Source organism: Ptiloglossa arizonensis, chromosome 2 (genome assembly GCF_051014685.1).
Source record: "Ptiloglossa arizonensis isolate GNS036 chromosome 2, iyPtiAriz1_principal, whole genome shotgun sequence".
Lineage (NCBI taxonomy): Eukaryota > Metazoa > Arthropoda > Insecta > Hymenoptera > Colletidae > Ptiloglossa > Ptiloglossa arizonensis.
The window spans coordinates 11140276-11163472 of NC_135049.1; the positions used below are offsets into that span (position 1 = coordinate 11140276).

The 23197-nt window shown below is 34.6% G+C and overlaps 2 protein-coding genes across 13 annotated transcripts in view; one reads left to right on the top strand and one right to left on the bottom strand.

The window, feature by feature from the left end:
- Positions 1–13376: 13376 nt before the first annotated feature.
- On the top strand, positions 13377–21712 carry LOC143154943 (carboxypeptidase Q-like). 4 transcript variants are annotated; one of them, XM_076327065.1, is made up of 9 exons: positions 14656–14834; positions 15491–15853; positions 16050–16200; positions 16271–16520; positions 16618–16858; positions 17085–17267; positions 17347–17614; positions 20412–20448; positions 21457–21712. In XM_076327065.1, the coding sequence occupies exons 2-7, from the start codon at positions 15504–15506 to the stop codon at positions 17600–17602; spliced, it is 1431 nt and encodes a 476-aa protein (XP_076183180.1). In that variant the 5' UTR covers positions 14656–14834; positions 15491–15503; the 3' UTR covers positions 17603–17614; positions 20412–20448; positions 21457–21712. The 4 variants fall into 4 exon arrangements, with proteins under 4 accessions (XP_076183181.1, XP_076183179.1, XP_076183180.1 ...); XM_076327064.1 differs by lacking the exons at positions 20412–20448; positions 21457–21712 and adding an exon at positions 14556–14571 and having other exon boundaries at positions 14735–14834; positions 17347–17982; XM_076327066.1 differs by lacking the exons at positions 14656–14834; positions 20412–20448; positions 21457–21712 and adding an exon at positions 13377–13443 and having other exon boundaries at positions 17347–17982.
- The window catches only part of Unc80 (unc80, NALCN channel complex subunit), a 51890-nt gene continuing 46452 nt past the window's right edge, over positions 17760–23197 (bottom strand). For 4 of the 9 annotated variants that reach the window (XM_076327059.1, XM_076327058.1, XM_076327061.1 and 1 more), the window contains 2 exons: positions 19632–19780; positions 17760–19453 (listed from right to left, as the gene is read on the bottom strand). In XM_076327059.1, the coding sequence (XP_076183174.1) occupies positions 18851–19453; positions 19632–19780 (752 nt within the window). In that variant the 3' untranslated portion in view covers positions 17760–18850. Of the gene's footprint in view, positions 19454–19631; positions 19781–21537; positions 23081–23197 lie in introns of those variants that run through there. The other 5 variants (XR_012994277.1, XR_012994274.1, XR_012994276.1 and 2 more) reach the window with 3 other exon arrangements.

Here is a 23197-nt window from a genome sequence, read left to right on the forward strand (position 1 = left end):
AATCGCCAAACGATAAGTTTTTAACTCTAACCTCCTAGCGCGTAAGATCGAAATAATATACGAAATAGAATATATATATATATATATATGTGTGTGTGTATATATATGTATACACATATATATACATATATATATACATATATGTATAAATAAATACATAATGATTGAAAGTCGACTCTAAAATTAAATGTAAACCGAAAGCATACTTCTTATAAACAACCGCGCGGGCGAAACATCAAGACATTACTTGAATCACGATGGATCTCAAGAAGTTATGAGGAATTTAGGGCGCCAGTGAAACCTCGAGTAACTTTGCTGCTCGATTATTTGCCGCGATCGGTACGATACGATCTGGATATTCGTCTCGTCGTCGTTTTAAAAGCTCTCTCTATTTTTGCTCGCGTCGTCTACCGTGTTGGACGCTCGTCGATGCTCCTCGTATCATCGACAGCGTATCAACGAACGAGTTCCCGAGTTATCCAACACCCGATGGAATCCAAAGTTTTTTCGTCAACGATGGAGGCATAATATAATTGTCACGAATCGGAAAATTGTACCACGTCACGCTCGGCAAACGATTTCGACAAGGTAAAATGGTTTCAAAATAGTCCTTTTCGAGAACGTTCGGTGGTAGAGGGGGGAGGGGGTGGATCAAGCTTTATTTAACAATCGAAGCAGTATTTTCGAAGCAGCATGTACGAAACAGAATATTGTGCCAACATTGAATCTTCCAAATCGATTTCCACTTTGAACACGAATCAACTATCGTAGTAAGAGACAATATTAGGGTATAGAAGGAATTGTTTATCGATTAATAAACGTGTGTAACAATTTTTCAGCCAGATCTTAACGTAATCCTGTTGTAGCTCTTTCTCATTCGAGTTGAATCGTTACCTGCTGCGCGAATTTCCAAATTATTTCGATGTTCGAAATTTCACGAAGACACGCTACCGCTCGAAAATTTCCGATCGCTTGTTCGTCGAGAATTCGATTGTTTCTTTTTTTCATGGATTGGATGTTCGAAATTTATATATTTCAAATTAACGCGAACGGACAAAGAGAAACGACGAAACAAGTATTTGATATATTTACTTGAAATTATTTCTTCGCACTATTTTACAATCCTTTTGTCGCGATAACTTCCATTTCTCTTAATTAGAATTCTGCGTACATTTTACATCCGAATTTGTTGAACAATACTGATGGTTATCACTCCGAGTGTTTTGTAAGAATTTCTCTGTTTTCAAGTAACTTCTCTGCAAGTATCCACTGAAATTGTAAATAAACATTCGTTATTAAATTTCCCATGGATCAACGTCACTTTGAGTTTGTTTTTTTACTTAAAAAGTAATTCGTTCTTGATCAAATTAAGCTCTAGCGTTTGGAATGGCCAAAACTATGGTACGTAGTATTTCTTTTTCATATATTTGTTGCATATATTCCTTGGAGATTTTCGAAAAATATTTCGATTCATCTCGTTGACTTTAGTGCAATTTTTTCATCGATTTTAAGCGCAAGTTGATCTATTTTTAACCCCGTGCACGAATCAATTGCGTTAACTTTATTCTTTTCGTTTCGTCTGATTCATTTTTATATTTTTCGTAGATGATTAATATTTAGATACAGATATTATACAGTAGTATAGCTTGGAAATGCGAAGAATGGACATTTAAATTTCTTGCATAGAATCGATACATGTTCAACATGTTCCACGTGTTTCGTAATTAGGTGGATCTGTTTCCTCCGCAAGGTTGTTGCTGGTTCCCCGTGCGCGATCAATTATAAACCTTGTCGATATTAATAACGTCGGTTGTAGTCTTCTTTTTACACATACTACACTCTTGTGTTTCACCGTATCTTATTTTACTTTTCATCTCCTATTTGAAATTTTGACTTACCTAAATACATACATCTTTGTTCGATAGCTACGTCATTTATATTTCTTCTCTTCCCACAATTCAAATTATCCTTTTCCAGCAGTTTTAACGATGAGCACAAAACCGTCAATTAAAAATGTTAAACAGAAACAATGTATCTTTACGATCATAGTCAACGTTATTGATTTTACTACAAGTTTTATCCCTGATAATTTTACCAATGTTTACTTTTCCCTATTAAGATTATATTAACAGACACAACGGTAGAAATTATCTATAATTTTACATACATTCGTTATTATAGTTTCCATCGACAGTGAACACAGAGATTCGAAATTTTTCGAGCGACAGCACATTTAGATCGGTTTCGGTGGTAACGTTAATCATTTTACACGTTGAGTGCCAATGAAATTTTTCATATTCGGTTAAAATTATTATAAAAACGCTCGAAACATTCGACACTTGGACGATACGCTTATTGTTTCACAGTGATCGTGCTAAAATTATTATTTCGAAATTTCATTCGTAAGAAGCGTCTTTGGAAACTGTCGATCACCGGTGACCGTCGCGTGACAAATTCAATCGAACAACGTTCAATCTACGTTACGTTGATCCATACGTTCGTACAATCGACAAATCCGTAAATGTTACGTGTAGATATGCATATATATACAAACGAGCTCAAGATAGTAATTGTTCCGTAATTATAACGGCACTCAACGCGTCAAGTTTTCCTCGCGAATCGGTACAGGAAGCGATGCTAACGATGGGAGTGGCTCGGTTCCTGGAAATTGTAATGTGCCTCTTCGGCGCCTGCTCAGAGTGCAACAGTTGGTTAACAAGTGGCTCTTTCGTACAAAACGGTAGCGAATCGCGTTCAAGTCACCGGACGATATAAATCCCGGAACGTTTTCAAGATTAAATCGTACCCGAATTTCTCCAATCGTGGCTTGTCCATCGTCGTTGAAAATTCGTCGTTGTAATTATTCCCTTCGACTCGAGCGTCGCGAAACGCGATTAAAACGTGCGCGCAATCTCCGATCGTTGATGATCGTGTCCCGAGGACAATACAGTTTCGTTCCGTTCGTAAAGTGTTTTGCACAGAACCGAGTGGCTCGAACAAAATTCGACGCTCGAACATTTCTTAAAAAAAAAAAAGAAAAATCGATCGAAAGAAGATTCGAAAATCTTAACGCGCACTCGTTCCGTCGTCGAAAGTCCCAATTTGACGCTACGACATTGCGATTCCACTGTTTTAACGAAACTTGATCCTCGAATATAAAGAATTTTCGCCACGTCCGGTTCAACTGTTCATCGAGACGGTGATTACCGACGAGAGTGACGATAAATCCTGTTCATCGACCACGTGTCGTAGAGATTCTTCGTCGTCGATCATTCGGCCGTATTGTTTGCAGTAAACGCAGCTTCTGGAATATTGTCGAGCACCAAGACAGCAAAAAGAATCCCCCCCGAGTTCTATACGCGAAACGAGCTCGAGTACTTCGATCGCATCGAAGATGAAACATTGAAACGCGGGATTCGGATATTTTTAAATACCTGTTGCATACACCTGCTTCGGTGTTATCCACGAACCGGACGACAGTTGCCGGGGACGCTCGCGTGCAAATACAGACGAGTGTCGAACAACTGCCGAAAAGAAGATGGAGAATAGTCACGCCCAGATCATACCGTCCAGGAAATTGTGGAATTTCGTTGTACGATCGCCCGATAGTTTTTTAACGCTTGCTGAAAACAATTGAACGCGGTCGGAGCACGCAGCGCGTATTTCTAATAATCGTTGTAGATCGATTTTCGCTAGCTTCTTTCGCCAAGAGATCGCGGCAGCCTTCGAAGCCGAGCACGCTGAGAGGAGCGCGCGCGCGCGTCTCGAGCAGCTGTCGTTCGAGAGGAAATGTAACGAGAGGAGAGAGAAACAAAAGAGGAAAGAAGAAAAAAAAAATTGAAAAAGAAAACAAACGATGAAGAACGTTTTCTATATCACCGAGGGCGTGCAACTTATTTTGAGACTGATTTATACAACTTGCTCCCCGAGATCTCGATAACGGTGCAATTAGATACATCGCGAAGTCCGCGTGTTCTAGTTAGAGACCACGAACCGAGGGGAAGTCTGTGGTAGTTTCTAGTCAAGATCGTTTAGAGTTTGTCGATCCACGAATCGACGTTACAAACGTACCAATGATAAACGCGAGTCGAACCAGTTTCTTTTCTCGTTTTTCTCTTTCTTTTTCTTTTTTTCTCCTTCTTCTATCGGAATACGATTTAGATCGTTGATCGTTGTAGGGACAAATCCATCGACGATAAGAAACGAAAGAAAAATGATAAAAAAAAAAAAAACAAAACCACCCGCCAATTCGACCGATTCGATTCTGAAACAGCCCCGCCACGGTAGGGAAAAAATCGATGAACATTCGAACAGAGAAACGCTATCCGGCGAGACAAGGAAGGAAATCGTTTTCGTTTTTGGGGCCGCGTTTTCAAGCTTTCCGCGTCTTCTTCTGTCAACGATCCGTCGTAGGGAACGCGCACGACCGCTTGGAAAATGATTTCGATTCGTCGAGCAAATATTCGATCGACGATGTCGAGGCATGACGTTTCACTAGCGTTCTCGGGTTTGAGGCTCGCTTTTGATCGCTGGATCGCTCCGAGAACGACTTGACTGCATCCCGTGCTCTCGAGGCTAAAAGAAAAAAAAAATTGTAGAATTTTTTAACTGTACTTACGACTATAACCTAGCCTGTATATTTTTACATATTAAATATAGGGGAACGAATTGAGAGTCGATGCGACAGGCGCGAAGGCGAACCGAGAATACACGTTGAGAAACGAACAAACGAAACAAAAGGGAGAACGAACAAAAAAAAACAAAAAAAAAAAAAAACAAAAACAAATGGAAAAGAGAGAGTAACGTAGCCATCGGCAGACGTAAAACGAGAGAAACACATTGGAGACACGGAGAAAGAAAACACCGTACACACGCACACGTACACGCGTATACCTCGACAAAATGAATTGTCTAACACGTACGTTACGTAACTATAATTTATACACGTACACACGTCTACATTCCATTACCAGCGCGCACACACACACACACATACATACGTACATACATACATACATACAAACATACATACAGACAGACGCGTGCGCACGCACGCAAAATGAAGTATCCTCCTGCCTTCGGAGAAGGGATAAATATTATACAGATCGTAAAAAAAAATTGAAATCAGTTTTATTGTTGATTTCGGGGTGGTATACAATAAAAAGAAAAAAAAAGAAAAACATTTTGTATTCGCCGGCCCCCGGGGCCCGTCTTTCGCGCCCGGGGACCCGAAAACGTTGCGTAGTATAATCAAACACCGATATACAATGCAAGTTTCTCCACGGCCGAGCATACGCGGACCTCGAGGTCTTCGGGATCGCCAGAAGTAGAGTATACATTTTCTTCCCCACGTAATACGAGTGGTGAATCACATGGTCCAGGATGATGCTTTGCGATTCCGAAGACTCGCGTCGATGTCTGTCTGCCCGCGGCCCGTACGGATTTGTACATATTGAAGAAAAAAAGAAACGAAAAAAAAAGGAATAATTTGCGACACGGCAAAACGGAGTGCGCGTACATGCCGGTGCACACGTAATGTCCTACATAGCGAAGTACTAAGGAAAAAAGAAAAAAAAAAAAACTTATAATATAGTGCATGGAAATAATAAGAAGAAAAAAATAAAAATGAAGTAAGAACTTCGTTCGTTGCAACGCGCGGTGACGTTTTTTTTCTTTTTCTTTGGGACGCCCTCTCCCTTTTAGCCCCGAAGGACGCGTCTCGCCCTCGACGCCCGCGGATTCTCTGCGCACACGGAAATGTCACGACAAGCGGACCGATGCTTCCGAAAGTCAATTTATCGATTCTTAGCTTCTTCGAAATATTCTATTACCGATTCGCCGGTTCTTTCCCGATCGTGCGTGTTTCATGTACATAAATGGTTACGTTGTTGCGCAAATGCAAGTATATTTTGTTACGATCCGGGCAATCCGCCTTTTAACCGAGGCTGGGACCGATTGTTCAACTGTCGCTGCGTTACAAATACTCGAACACTCGACCGTTCTAATAGACACTATTCGAGCACTTTGCTATTCGAGTATCGTTCGAGTGTTATTCCAATACTCGACCGTTCCAATGCTGTTGGAATATTCGACTACTCGAGCACTGTTCGAGTACTTTGCTATTCGAGTATCGTTCGAGTGTTATTCGAATACTCGGGCGCTGTTCGAGTACTTTGCTATTCGAGTATCGTTCGAGTGTTACTCGGATACTCGACCGTTCCAATGCTGTTGGAATATTCGACTACTCGAGCACTGTTCGAGTACTTTGCTATTCAAGTATCGTTCGAGTGTTATTCGAATACTCAAGCGCTGTTCGAGTACTTTGCTATTTGAGTATCGTTTGAATGTTATTCCAATACTCGACCGTTCCAATGCTGTTGGAATATTCGACTACTCGAGCACTGTTCGGGTGTTTCGCTACTTGTGTATCCTTCGAGTATTATTCGAATACTTGATCGTTCCAATGTTGTTGGAATATTTGACTATTCGATTACTTGAGCACTGTTCGAGTGTTTCGCTACTTGTGTATCGTTGGAATGTTATTCGAATACTTGATCGTTCCAATGCTGTTGGAATATTCGACTACTCGACTACTCGAGCACTGTTCGAGTGTTTCGCTACTTGTGTATCCTTCGAGTATTATTCGAATACTTGATCGTTTCAATACAATTGGAATACATGAATATTTGAATAATATTCAAGTATTTTGCTATTCGAGTATTGTTCGAGTCTTACTCGAATACTTGATCGTTCCAATGCTATTGGAAAATATTCGACTATTCAACTACTCGAGCACTGTTCGAGTATTTCGCTACTTGTGTATCATTCGAGTACTATTCGAATACTTGATCGTTCCAATGCTATTGGGAAATATTCGACTATTCGACTACTCGAGCACTGTTCGAGTATTTCGCTTGTGTATCCTTCGAGTATTATTCGAATACTTGATCGTTCCAATACAATTGGAATACTTGACTATTTGAATAATATTCGAGTATTTTGCTATTTGAGTGTTATTAGAATATTCAGCTATTTGAGTACTGTTCGAATTCTTGACTACATAGTACCATTAAAATATTTGACTGTTCGAGTACTGTTCCTATAGTTGACTATTTGTGTACTATTTGTGTACTATTTTAGAACTTGATTAATTGAATAGCGCGATATGGACTGCAAATCGAGTTCTTTGTGCACATCGGCCGTTCTTAAACTTTATTTTCATTTAAGATATTTTGTCAACGATACTCTATAAAACATTGTATTTCGATAAAGAAAAACTAACGCGTTAAACAGGAATATTTAACATTTAACTGTCGTGCCAACTTTTCCATATCCATTGTTATCATTGGAATTTGTGCAGTTTGTAGAGTGTAAAATAGAACCATTCGATAGTTCGTCAATGTATTTATTATTTCGTAGCGTTTACAAAACCGACAATGTTGCGCGAAAATACGATCTTTGTACAAAATTATTAGCTTCACTCGCTACAAACCTTTTGGAAAAACATTGTGAATTCATAACACTCGTTACCATTGTGCCATTCAACGCGTAAAAGCACTTTGCTGATTCTACTACGGATGATTTAATTTCCATCGTTTTAATATTCGAACAACTATGGTCGAATAGCAATACTCGAATAATAATATTCGAATAGTAATATAGTAAGTCCTCGACTTACGCGGTTAATTCGTTCCGAAGTTTTCCCTGTGAATCGAATTGCACGAATAGAATGTGTCACAAGGAGAAAGAAAAACCACTCCAAGGTTAAAAGTAGTGATTTGTGTTTAGTCGTCTCTCAAAGGCTGACTAAAACGTCTGAGCCAGTACGAACAGCAATTCCTTCCAGATGTAATCTCTCTTTCTCCTTGGAACATATTTGGTCCTAGATCATCGTTGCAAATGTCACTAAAAATGAAAGAAACTCCTAACGAGAAATCGAACATACAAAATATATGGAACACGAGTGGATATTCGAGGACTCGCTGTATTCGAACCAGTCCCAGCCTCACTTTTAACCGAACCATTGAAGGGATTCTAGTCAACGACGTCTCGTTAACGAAATACGCGAGAACTTCCAAGCTCGATTCGGAAGATCGTGGTATCTCGTTCAAGGTTTCGTCGCTCGAGGATGCGCGTCTATGACTAAAAGAGAGAAGAAAAAAAAAAGTAAAAAGAAAGAAAGAAAGAAGAAACGATAGAACGAAATTGCATCGGTTCTGTATTCGAGCGCGATCAGGCTGGAACATTGTAAGATTACGAGAAGAATCGATGGTGAAAGCAACGCGAAACGCCGATCGAAGAGTAAGTCCAGCCAAACGATGAAAAGACGTAATATTAACGCGAGTTACTTATTGTAAGTACAACAGTATTAATCCCCCGCTAACGATACGACACGAAGTCACGTTCGTGAATTGGTCGCGCTATAAAAAATATTATTGCGAATTAAATATTATTATTATTATCGATTACCACCGATACCGTTATTATTATCATCGTATTGTCGCTATTACTCGACATTACCGATTATACTTAACGCGAGGAGGTTATTGTATCGAAGGTGGAACTGCGAGACGACACAACCCTACAAACGGGGTCAGACGACGAAGAAACGAGCTAATCGTCCGCGAGCGAGCGCACGTGCGAGTGAACCAAAGGAAGGGGACGACCGTTGAGAGCCAAACACGAGGGATAGAAATGAGAAAAACAGAGAAATTGAAAAATGGCGAACAGAAGGAGATAAACAATGGCAGCGTAGATAAGAAGTAATTTATAACGGTAGTACGGTAAGCGAAGAGAGGAGGGGTTTTAGCATATCAACGCGGTAAATTTTATGGAGTCATACGCGGTTATAGAAATATTTCGATAATGTATATGTATTTAGGAAAGAGGAGAATCGAACGAGAGGGTTGATGCGGCTTACCGAGGCCTCGAAGACGGAAAATCTCGCGTAATCTCGCAACGCGGTGCGCGGGTTCTATCGATATTAATTATTTTTCAATAATCTCGAAAATTGCTAACGGAGAACCGGTGAAGGGTGAGACGCGCGGCGCTTGCGCGCCACGCGATCGCAATTGGCGCGAAAATCGTTTCGATGTGGAAACGAACGGTTTGTGGTCGGGTACGTCGTGTCTCCGTGGCCGCGGTAAGCTGCCGGTGCAAAAAAAAAAGAAAAGAAGAAGAAAAAAAAATTGTTAAACGCACGCAAAGAACGGTGGAACGGTGATCGCGGTGTTACGAATGTTAATGATCCTCCGAACAGCAGACCGTGTCAGGACGCTGTGGAAAAAAAAAAAAAAGAAAAAGTTATATCGAATCGCGAATGGGATTGGTTGATAGTTAGATGCGTCCCGTCTCGAAATTCGTTCCAGATTTGCGAGGGAATTCAGCCGTTTCAAACTAGCGATAGAGAATTGTTATGTTATAGAAGTCTATGAACGAGAAAAGATGAAAAAAAAGAAAATGAAGAAAAATGGAAAAAAAGGCGGAGGGCGAGAATGGAGGAGGGGACGAGGGAAAGGGGAGAGGAGATTGAGGTCGATGAGGGAAATTAGATGGAGGGGGTTGGGGACGGGAGGGTGGGTGGGTGGGTGGGTGGGGGGAATTTTTGGAAAGCAGCGCGAACGGATAACATGTCAGTTTGAATTATTATTTTCCTAAGGAACGTGTAATATAAATATGTAATGTATATCAATATGACGAATTAACGGCATCATCGCGATCACGATCACGACGGTGGTTTAACAATTATTATTATTACTATTATTATGGTTGTCGATTATGATTATTACCGGACGATGATGATGGTTATTATTATTATTATTATTACTATTATTATTATTATTATTATTATTATCATTATAACAAAAAAAAAAAAACTAATACATTACATAAAATAAAAATAATTATACTTAACACTTATGTTAGAAGGCTAGATACATACATTCAAAGCAAGCGAGAGCAACCAAAAATAAAAATGGAAAAAAAACAATACGAAATTGACATACACAATGACACGAAGTCTGGTTGACATGAATTAACGTCGTACATTTATATATCAAGATTAGAACACGGTGACATGTGTGAGAAGTAAGAGAACGATAGAAAAGGAGAGAACGAGAGACCGAGTGAGAGAGAGGGAGAGAAAGAGAGAGAGCGAAAGAGAGAGTGAGAATGGAAGAGAGAATTTTTTAGCGTACTTCGAGGGAACCTACGTTTCGTTGAGGATCGTGACGGTTAGTTGTGCGCGTCGTCGATGACACCTCCAGCCATCTTTTAATTGCTGGCGCGCGAAATTCAAAGAACAATCTCTCCGCGGTCGCGTCACGTGTTTCGAAAGCATATCCACGTCTTTCTCATCGGGCGAAAGAATCATTGGTATTTCCATAATTTAGAAGTTAAAACTAAAAACAAAGAAATAGAGATCCCACCCCCGTTAACGATATATCACGAATCGGTAAACGAAGGAAGGTTCCTCGACGTTCGTATTTTCACGCCACAGACGTGTTCCCGTATTCGACGAATAGTTCTCCTTTGTTTCTCGGTTTGTTTCCTTCGTTTTTATTACGTTGACGATAAAAAAAAAATGGAAAAAAGAAAAAATACCAAATACGCCGAGCCGAAAAGTTCTCTGTACGACGTACCTTATCCCATTTGGAACTCGCATACAGACTATATAATTAGCTATAACAAACATGGCCATTAGCAGAGAAAATGTACCATTCAGATAGTTTATCGTTGAAAAAAAAAGAACGGTAATCATTATAGGTATATTAACGACATTATTTATATTATTACGCATATTATAAAAATAATTGATAACAAATACTAATCCTAGGGTGAAGTATTTCGAGAAAAGAAAAGTTTGAGAATGTTGCGGCCACAGTGGCGTGAAGGCGGCGGCGCGCCATTTCGTCAGAAATGGCGTCACTGGCGAAAATGAACAAACAAAGGAGATGCATAAACCGCCAATTACTTTAACTTCGACAGTACTATTATTTGTATATGCCGAACGATTATGCCGTTTTCAGCGCAACATATTTTGGCGATACTCTTTGGTGGTATAATTCATGGTGATCAATGTAGGGTGAAGGGGGGTTGGGGTGGACAAAATGTCAACAGGGAGAGGATAAGGGTGGGGATGAAAGGAAAACAAACAAACGAACAAAATAAAAAGCAGAAGTTTCTATACTTTTTACGGAGATTGTTATAGATTAAGCGCACACTGATCAAGGCATTCGTCGCTCGGCAAAGCATAATACAATTATTAATATAAAATTTATAACAGAAATAAAATAAATGAAGTTAATAAATATGTACACTGTATAATAAACATTATTTCCTATTAATAAATTACGGCCTTATTATTCGTCGTTGCATGAACAACCCCGACGTACCAAATTCTTATTTCAGGTGCGTCGCACGAAATACGTGAAACGAATTGTGTTACAAAAATGTAAAAACATTTTTACGATATTAACGATAGAGAAGGTAACGAAAACTACTAAATTTCAATTGAAGCTTGCTACAAATGTACTCGTAATATCAATGCGATTTCTTTTCAACTTTATCCTGTGACATCGTTTGACCCAAAAAGTTAGAAAAAAGAAAATAATGTAATGAAAATAAAAATTCGTGTTTATTACAACAGTGTGCTCTCAACCTTCTTTTAAAAATGATTTTGCATAATTGCTTTGTACGTAAAAATTCATCAACAATTCCGTTTAAAACGATTGTTCCTGTTTCTTTCTTCTGTCACGCTGTATGTAAGATTTCAACAATTTCTATTACCTGAAATTTATTCCACTACAAACGAATAAACGGAGAAAACTTGTTTTCTTAATCTTAATTTCTATATTTATGGTGTTACGTAAATCTAAAGATTATACTGTAATAATGTTTATAGAATTGTGATTAGGAATTAAATGTTTTATTTTTATTGTGAAAAGGATCTTTTATAAATTAAATTGCATACTTGGTAAATACTTCTAGTCATCAAGTACTTACATGTTCGATCCGATCGTAAATATGCGATACATTTTACAGGCCAAATGAAAAACCCAATTCTGACATAATGTTCTTAGATATTACAGTTTTTATGTGTACGAAACAAAAATTTATCATTTTTCTACTGAACATCACTGTGAATTAGTTATTGATTTAAGCAACAATGAAAATCAATGAAAATCGGAATAATCAATCGTTGCTTTGATTAAAATTTACCAACACTGATCGACTCTGGAGATTTGTTACCCTTTGGTATCAAATTCAACATTTTCGACTCACATCGGAATAAGATTAAAGCGTTTATAGCCAGTAAGAATTAAAACAAATTCTATTAAAGATAACTGTCGAAAGTTCCATTTTACGATTGTTGGTATTAGATCACAATAAGACATAAAATAGATCTTTCAACCTACAGAAGTTGAAGTTGCACGATCTAAAATATCGACTGCGCAAAATGTCTGTGGTTTTGCAGCGACATCTTCGTTTCCAAATGGTAATTCTAGAAACTGTATTCGACTGAACCATTGATCGGTAAAAGTAGACGACGCAAAATGTTTATACTTATATATATCATTCGTGGTTCTATCAAATCTACCACTTTTAGAAAATATAGTAACAATTAAACATAAAAGAATATTTTCAAAGTTACAACCACCCTAAAAACCTAATAAATTTTCCAGTTCTATTTATTTGCAGTCCTCATACATGTAAATTATGTATCTTATATTGTAAGGGAAAAATAATCAAACACTTGTAACTTTCATACTTCTCTTTTTTTCTACCTCAGCTTTACATCCATTCGATTTATATGATCCGAAATTTTGAGTAAAAGAAACAAAGATTCCAAATGTCGTTTGATCGTTCCTTCTTTGAAATATAAAATACATATGTATGTATATGTATAAATATGTATTATAGAATAAAGGTCGGAAAATAGGTGGAACTTGGAAAATTTAGTAAACTGTTAAGATAGCTGTAATTTTGAAAGTATTCTTAGTTTTAAAATGGACACATTTAGTCTAAACTAAAAAAAATTGGAATGTCGGTATCCCAATATCGACTTAAGAACGCGTATCATACCTAATAAAATTTATTAAGTTGTTAGGGTAGTTGTAACTTTGAAAATATTCTTTTATGTTGTTAATTGTCAATTATCGACTTGACAACGCATACATGCAATAAACAATGATAAATCAATTGATTCCTAACCCCTCAATCCTTAACCTCTGCGCATCTATCTTATTGTGCAGCCATTTTTCTGTTGGCGGTTTTTGTACTACCGTACTCGCAGACATGTCTTTAGAAAATTTTTTTACGCTTGGTATATGTATATATATAACACAAAATTATATAAGCAAACTACATAGTGCTGAGTAATGTGATGCAATTGACTGACATAATCACTGCATCACAATACACACTTGTAGTGCTATTTTGACAGTACGTCTATTTTATTTTTATATATAATTTCACATTTTATACCTATTGGATCTGTATATACAGTGCTGGACAAAAGTATTGATAAAGCACAAGTTCTTGGGATAAAAATTCTTATGTCTATTAAAAATAATAGTTTGAAGAAAAATTGATTGTATTTTAGTTTATTTTACAAAAGAAACTCATAATATGAATAAAATTATAGATAATATAATAACAGAAATAAATTTCTCGATCACTTTATAAGTGGACACAGTAAACAGTGGAACGCTTATAACTAAAAATAAAATTTTAATATTTTAACCTTCTCGGCATGGAATGTACTAAATTTTTTTAAAAATTCAATTCAATATTGTTCCACTCTTGCACAAGAATCCTTCTTAACTCATTTTTACTCATATAGTGCATTTTTTGATACTTTCTTCAAGTTTATTCCATTCTATTTTTGTTATCATTTTATGTATAATTTCATTTATGTTATGAGTTTCTTTTCTAAAATAAACTAGAATATATGTATAATATATGAATATATTCAACAAATTTTTATTCAAATCATTATTTTTAATAGATATTTTTATCCTAAGAATCATGCCGTGCCAATACTTTTGTCCAGCATTGTACATACGATAAAGTCTCTCCATAAGTAAAAGTTCTCGGAGTTCAAACGTTACATATGTATCGTGAAGACTACGTATGTACGTTTTTTCTTTCGCTGGTAGCGTCGAATTTAAAAAAAAGCAATGAGTAAAAAGAACTACAGAGGACGACCATTCGAAGTAGCCGACATAGATCAAAAGCATATCGGCGATACTTATACTAATTCAATTATAAAACTGTTTTTATTATTGATTACTTTTTAACGAAAATTTTAATATCATATGTATAACTTTTTCCCGAATAAAATAAGACCAAACACGATATAATTTGAAGTATATTTATATGTTAAATCAGTAGAAATTTTTCGTTTTGTCTTATTTTAATCAAAAAAGTATCATAAATATGAGAATGAAATTTTCATCGAAAAGTAATTCAGTATTAGTAAGAAAGTTTTACTGTCGATTAGTATATACATATGTAAGCTTGTTTCACCGACCGTTTTACGTCGGCTTCATTCTTCGGTGCTTGCTTGAGGTTTGTTTTCATTTCCATATAAAGTAAAACCGAAACGATTTCTGATCTCTACTATTGCTTAGAGTACAAACCTCCTTACTTCTCTGTTCAAATAACAGTAAACATACCTTTTTTTCTCTTTAAGTAACATTAAGCTTATCTTAATTTAGTTTTCCTCATTTAGTATTCGAAAGTGGATTAGATTACACTACATAAGTCACGCTCGGCGACCAAACTCTAAGAGGACATCTTGCTAATAGTGAAGACAAAAATTTTACGTAAAGGTTAAAGATCTTTTTCATAAATGGAGAGACTTTAATGTAAATAGTCACTTGCATTGAAAATCGTCCGCCATTCTTATTTATATATTGACTTTTGTAAACTATACCATATTATATGAATGAAATACGTTTACAAGAAATGTTTCCATACATTTTCTAAATAATTGTGCCTATTTTACGGCTAAATGTGATTTTTGCTTCACAGTATATAATTTTAATTATATTTAAATTCGTAATGCGAATATTCAAGTAAACTTTTTACACTATTAAGTCAAAATTTTTCTTGACTATGATAAAAGATATTACTTTTAATTTTTCATTTTGTTAAAAATGTTAAAAATGTGCAATGGCATGAAAATTAATTAATCTATTGTTTAACAAATATAACAATTACTTATATGTGTTTTTGAGTACTTTTTTTTATGTATTATTATATACATACACCAGAATTTCATTGATATTCTTAAAAATGTTGCATTTCTTACATTCAAATGAAGAGTATCATATTTGTGTATCATAATTGATTAAGAAAAATAAAAAAGTAAAAATACTGGACAATTTTGAGTATAAACTCTGTATATTATCTAAATACATTAATGATAAAAATTAATGTTATTAAATTTGGCAAATAAAACAATTATAATAAAATTTGCAAACAGATACATCCTCAACATGCACCTTCGAAAAAGTTTTATTGCTGTATGGATATTTCAAATACAATTATTGATAGTATTGGCTAGTATTGAAGAAAATGATATCAATAAGTGCAACTTGTCAACAAAATTAATACAAGAAATAGATTCATATGGTCCAAGAATTGAATCTATAATAAATGAGACTATATCGGGCCCATTTAAAGGAACCACTTGGAAGGAGTTAAGTTATTTTGTGGACACATTTGGTCCAAGATTAACTGGTACAAAAGTACTTGAAAAATCTATTGATTATGTATTAAATAAATCATTCGAGTTTGGTTTGGAAAACATACACGGAGAACCTGTAGCTGTGCCTCATTGGGTTAGGTAAAATTTGTCAACTATTTGTGACGCAATATAAAATGTTCTTCAATTATAGATAACAAACAGAAATTAAATTCTTAACAAAAAATTGCTTAACATTGTAGTATATATATTACATATACATTGGAATTAAGATAAATTTCCCTCTATAATTATAAATAAATTTCAAAATATAATCATATAAATGTTTATTTGTTAGAGGACAAGAGTCTGCAACCCTCTTAAAGCCAAGACGGAAAGACATTGCTCTTTTGGGATTAGGTTACAGTGTTGGTACTCCACCCGAAGGAATAACTAAAGAGGCTATTGTTGTAAATAGTTTCAAAGAACTCGAAGAAAGAAAACAAGAAGTAAATACTTTCTGAAATTATTTCTATGTAAATTATTTTTGTTTTAAATTTGATTTCTTCTTATTTTTAGGTATTGGGAAAAATTGTTGTATTCAATCAAAAATATATTTCATATGATAAAACGGTGAAGTACAGAATTAGTGGAGCAACAGAGGCATCTAAATATGGTGCTGTTGCAGCTTTAATCAGATCGGTTACACCATTTTCATTGTACACACCACATACAGGTATGCAAAGATATGGACCAAATGTGATTAAAATTCCAGTAGCTTGTATTACAGCCGAGGATGCAAGCTTATTAAAAAGAATGTCAGATAGAGGTAAAGAAAACATACTTTCTTTAGATGAAAATTTAAAAAAGTAAAAAATAGTGAAGTAAAAGAATATTCTTATAAATGTATTGTTATGATTGTTTAGGTGAAACTATAGAAATAAATTTAAAAATGGAAGCTAAGAACTTACCAGACACAATGTCACGAAATGTAGTAGCTGAAATAGTTGGTTCTACAATGCCAGAAAAAATAGTAGTTGTATCTGGTCATATAGATAGTTGGGATGTTGGTCAGGGAGCAATGGATGATGGAGGTGGAGCATTTATTTCATGGCAAGCTTTAAGATTGTTGAAACAGCTCAACCATCGACCTCGTCGAACTATAAGGTAAGCTTCAAATAAATCTATAAAAAAACAATAAAATTAATTGAATAATTATAATTAATTTTTTCAAAAGTACATAATTTAATAAAGAAAATGTGTTCAATTTTTAAGTCTTACTTTGCTCTTCATAGTTTTAAGAACTACATATTTTTAGTTTAACATATTAATTTTGTATGTAACTTAAATCATAATTATAAATTGGAAACAATATTTAAATTACAACTTGCAGAATGATCATGTGGACAGGCGAAGAGCTTGGTATTGTAGGAGCCCATTACTATATCAAATCTCATAAAGTTGAAGAAAAAAATCTTCAATTTGTGATGGAATCTGATTTGGGTACATTCATGCCTTTAGGCCTTGAATTCACTGGAACGGAACAAGTTAAATGCGTTTTGGAAAGAATTATGAGGTTAGTATATACAGTGAAATTAGCATAAAATGTTGCAAATTGTGAATGTTTTATTTTTTCAATTTTATTCCGTTTGTAGATTATTATCTCCTATGGGAGAGATGAAACTACGTAATCCTAATGGAGGGCCAGATATTGAAAATTGGGTAAATGCAGGTGTACCAGGAGGTTCACTCTGGACAAGCAATGAAAAATACTTTTATTATCATCATTCAAATGCAGATACTATGCTGGTTGAAAATCCAGAAGCTCTTGATAGGGGAACAGCCTTATTTGCAGCAGTATCATATTTGCTTGCTGATCTTAGCATTGATCTTCCTCATCAGCAATTTTAATTCTATTAATAAGTATGGATTTTAATTCAATTCTAAACAGCAGAATATTACAATTTTATTCAACATTTTCAGTTTGAAAAATTAAAAAAAAAAAACATATTCCTATTTATGCGGTGATTACTTATTAACAACTCTAAATATAAAAGAAATGAGCAAATTTCATCTCGACGCCCATAAAGTATCTTTATTTCAAATGTACTCACTTTTACAGGGAATTATCTCATACAAATAGTTATGTAATTGTCCATGTGGTCGTAATTTCGCTATATTCACTAAGTATTACAAAGTATTCTGTGATCACAAAGCTAGGCTTTTGACATATGTATCTTTAATTGGTCTTTCCGGTTAACGGAAAACATTAATGAAAACTTTGAACACCATATTAGTAGTTTTATTAATTTACAATCACTCTACATTATCGCGAAAAATTCTCTAGATTACATTTCGACTAAACCTTTAACTGCTAACGTAATTTTTGATAGTTGTTAATGCCATCAACTTTGAATTATTTGCACAAATAAAGTAATGCTCTATATTATGTATAACAGCATATTTGTGGAAAGAAACCACCGTAAATTTACTATAAAATTGAGAAATAATTCTAGTAGAGATATGTATAGCTCGACAATTTAGAAATGATCTTTGAGCAAGTACACTGAGCTGAGGTAGGGTAAGTGATACAGGATAATGAGTTACATAGCTTTGGGTGTCATCTGATACTGTTTAAAAAATAAGATTAGGGAAGAATGACAAAGACTTATATATTGTTAAAGAATCAAACAATGGCTGTTAATCTTTTTAAGCTTATAGCACAGTGTAGATTTTTAATTTTTTTAGGCTCACAGCAGAACTTGGAGAAAATACATCTAATACCATTCCTAATCATGAATAATTATAGTAACAATTTTGAAAAGTATAAAAAATAAAAATTCAATAGCTTATTAAATCTGTTGTTTGAATGAGGAAGTCGATGTGCTGCAATATTTAGTTCTCTGACATCACTAGAAGTTGTCCAAATTTAAAAAAGAAACGTTTTGGAATTCAAACCAGAATACATATAATGAAAATTATAAAGAGAAACTGAGTCCATGGAAACGCTTGGTGGGAAAGAGATAGACCAGCATTCTCCCACTGCAGAGATGTTTCCTCAATTGTTAAGCTATAATAGGACTTACCGTTAGCAATTAGAGGTTATTAATGCCTTAATCAGTCTCGTAACAGGAAACACCGACTCTGTCTGTTGATTACCTATATCAACGTGTCCTCATCTTGATTTGGAAAAACTATCAATAGGGAATGCTGAGACGTTGTTCGTTGACTAGAAGTTAATAGAGCAGTTTTCTCTCCTCCACTTCCGTTAATAGAGCAATCCGGTGAGCTGCCATCGAAAGCTATAACATTTGTTGTAGTGCTACTAGTCGAAGGCATGTCGTTCAAGTCTGGGGACGCTAACGGTGGTGCTTGAATTGGGCGAGTATTATTGTTGCTGCTTTCTAGCGATACTAGTTGTATGCTATACGATTCACGATAACCGGACGTACTAGACGTATCTTCATCCCATGAGACATCCGATGTTTGGAGACTGAGGTGATGATGACAGTGGTAATAGTGATGGTGATGATGATGAACACTCCCATGCATTTGTTGTTGATCATTCGGTACGTTGTTGCTTTTATCACAATCTGATTGACGAATCGACGAACTTCGTCTTGAACGAATGGACGATGAGTCTGAAGTGGTGTTAAAGGATGACGGTTCCATTCCTGGCATTGGTGAAGTTCGGACTGATAATTGAGTCGTTAATTGGACATGTGGCGTATCATCGTTTTGTTCTGACTTCATTTGTTGTGCCTGAAAAGTGGATTCCAGTGTTCTTAATACAAGTATTGGATACACTAGCAACATTTTTTAATTAATTTGATTTTATGGCATCATATAGATAGAAATAATTACGTATATTAAAAAATATAAAACTAAATTTTTCCTACGCGTATGTAGAAGTATTAGGATTTTTAAACATATATATTACTTCAACGTGTGCTCTTCGACTTTTTCTCAATCGGAAAGTCTTCTTGCTTTGACCCATAGAGCGTTGTAACCGAGGTTTGTCTGGACGGGATTCACCTGAACTGTCCTCGTTTGGACTGGTTGGGCTGAGCTGACTCGTCATGGTCTCTCCTAACAAAGCAATATTCGATTAATTCTCTTCTATCGTTAAACACTACTCTCTATACAATCTATCCATGCTGCTCTTTTAAAAATGACTAATCTCCAATCCGATGCGGTTCTTGAATTGTAAGTGAAAAATAATAGCGTTCCGCGGACTATGATTATCTCGACATCGCACTATATCTACTGTCAATAAATATCTGTCGAACATTTATTAATTTGATCTAATTTGTAGTTTGGTATTTGATAATTTCTACTTGTAATAGGTATAAGACGATTCTATACATGAAAGCATTGTGTTACAAATATTATTACGTATCTTTTAGCGTACAACGCGATGTATCAACTATTACGTTATAATTAAAAACTGATGTTTTTATTGTAGATTGTCTTCAATTTGATTGAAGTTTTATAAATTGTCAAAATTTACCGTTGGCTAATAATCACGTTTACGAGTGTTTTTAATAAAGAAATCGAAATTTTGAGCAGAATTGTGAGATAATGTTGTAATTAACAAATGAATTATTTATTTGTAATAACTAAAACCTTATCTTTTGTGTGTATTTTACACATTAAATTAAACTTGAAATGTTGTAGTAAATGTAAATGTATATTTATACGTTTGTGTTCTGTATTACAGCACGAAGAGAATATGAGCATGGAAGGACAGTAAAAGAGTGAGTGTCTAATAATTATAGCGTATAGGGAATAAAAGGAGAAACAAGGAAGAATAGTAGATACAAAAAATATTTGTCTAGAATATCTGTGTAAAATATAATATATAGAGAGTATTCTTTTAAGTATGACCATTGTAAATATTTCCATTTTCTTTTACGGTAGAGATGGTTTTATACATATAAGTCGTTTATTTTAAACGTATTTCTCATAGGCGCAATATTCTAGCCAATGTTAAGACGTATCCAACTATTTATTAAAACATGATTGTATTTTCAAAAAATGCATTTATGCAATACTAGTATCTGTTTATTATTATTGATTATTTTTTATATCGTAATTGATTTAAATATGGATTATGTTTTCAAAGAACACCTACTCTCATTCCGCCTCATTAACATGGTATTACAACAAAACCATTGGTTCACTTGAAAGTAAAATAAGCAGCGATTTTTATTTTGAGTGGAATTTTGAGCGAGGTATTTAACGACTGAAACTTTAAAGAGATAATGCACGGGTATCGGTATGTCAACCATTAATGCAAACGAACATTTTTTACATTTTTTTATTATATATTTACGAAAATATTACCAATGAATTGGCGAGGTTTTCCGAATGAAAATAAGTCCAAACACGACCTTATTCGCATGTGTATATTTTTACACTAAATAAAAGATAATTCGAATAAGGACATATTTGGACTCATTTTCATTGGGAAAATCTGATAAATTTATTGGTAATGTTGCTATAAGTATATAATAAAAAATATACAAATTGTAATTATCGTTAGTGATTAAATTTCATGCCTATCATTGGGTTATTACTGCTGAATAATTGTAAATAGTAGTGAAAGTGATTTTATAACTTGAATTAAAAATTGCCACTTGTAAGCAGGAATAGCTTCAGAATGTTGGATTCTATCTTGGCATTAATTACAACCATGTACCAATAAAAATATATGGATGATTTAAAAATATATAGTTTATCGATTCATCTATTTCTTTTTTCAGATTTTTCAGATACTTTTTTAATACAGGAGAGATATTTACTTTAGTTACAATAAAAGATATACCCTGTACATTATTAGCAGGTAAAAAAATGAACCAGCAGTGTATCTAATGAAAATCAAATGATTCATGATATGCAATGATGATAGTGACGGTAGAAAATAATTATACGTGAAAATGGCTTGCATCAGTCTCAAACATTTTTAACAAGGAGCAGATAACGAAATACACAAATCTCTATTGTTCAATTATATTATTTCAATAGTACTGTACGTATAAAGATGTATATTAAAAGAAATGGGTTTATTTGTATCCTATACAACTGTTGCCCCCTTTACGACGCTATACTTTAATTTTAAATTAAGTTTATTAATCTTTTTCTGCAAATGATATATAGCTCAGTTTTCTTCAACATTATTTACATTATCTTATCATGGGTATTAGCCTAACCTGTATCTGAAAGAAACTCAGGTACTATGTAACATTTTTTTAATATACTAAACATGAACAATTTAAATACTATTTTCTCCAAATTGCATCATTTTCGTTTATAACAATTTTCGATAAAGTCAATATTCATTGATATTTTAAAGAATTCTTTGCTGTTTCATTCGCATGGCTAAACAGATAAACTTCTTACAGGATGCATTCGAATCAGTAATTATTATATTAAGAACACCTGTAGTACAATTTATATATGCACAGTTTAATTATTAACACATTCTGTGTCGTGTGAAATTCTCGTAATTTTCTGTTCACGTGGAGCTTGCTACTGAATTTACGTCCAACAATTGTAACATATAAAATATTTCATTGAACTTAATTAATAGATTGTAACATAATAAATATAGCTAATATTTGATAAATTCATTTGTTTGCAATTCGATTACCGAAGTGTAATAAATATATTTTTTACAATATACCTGACAAGATATCGTTTACAAGAACCGTCAGTTTCTTTGAAAGCGGAGTAAGTAGCGATTTTGATCTCTTACTTCAATTCAGTGTAAAAGATTTATCATTTGAAAACGGGAAATACTGTTTAAAAAAAAGTTTGTTCGATAAAAATAGATTACTTGAATTATGAACCCCTGACACGATAATTGGGCTAGATATTAATTATGTATCAATTAGTGAAGTTTTCAATTATTTTACGACAATGTTGGGTAACCAGTGATGTACACGACACAGAATGTTTTAATAAATTATAATATTTGTATAAAATCACGCAACACCGTTCATTATGCATGAAGTCAAATATTAAAATGTCTATTTATCCACAATGACTAAGAATCAGGTCTATATTAATATTACTATTCAAAATTAGTTTTATAGTTTACTGTCAAACACTTCCTAATTGTTTCAGAAACATCCTGCAGAACCATCAAGTCGTGTGGTATGCGCGATTTAAATAGATTTTAAACATTATTTGCACTGATGATACTAACGTAGATATTAACCGCAATTATAATATATTTACTTGGAACAGGGGCTCGGAATTTACCTGATGAGTGCCTAAATTCTACGGAAGAGAGAAAGCGCAGTTTTGGTGCCTTTTGATGAGTTAATATAGGATGAGGCTTAACATGGTTACGTTCATCGCTAGTAGAAGGTGGTTGGGATTTATCTGAAACATGCCACATTCAATGTCTAGAATGAAAGGAAAGACGACAAATGAGAAAGACCATGTGATGATGTTATTGCAATGTCGATATATCGTTTAACGGCAGTTGCATTAAACTTT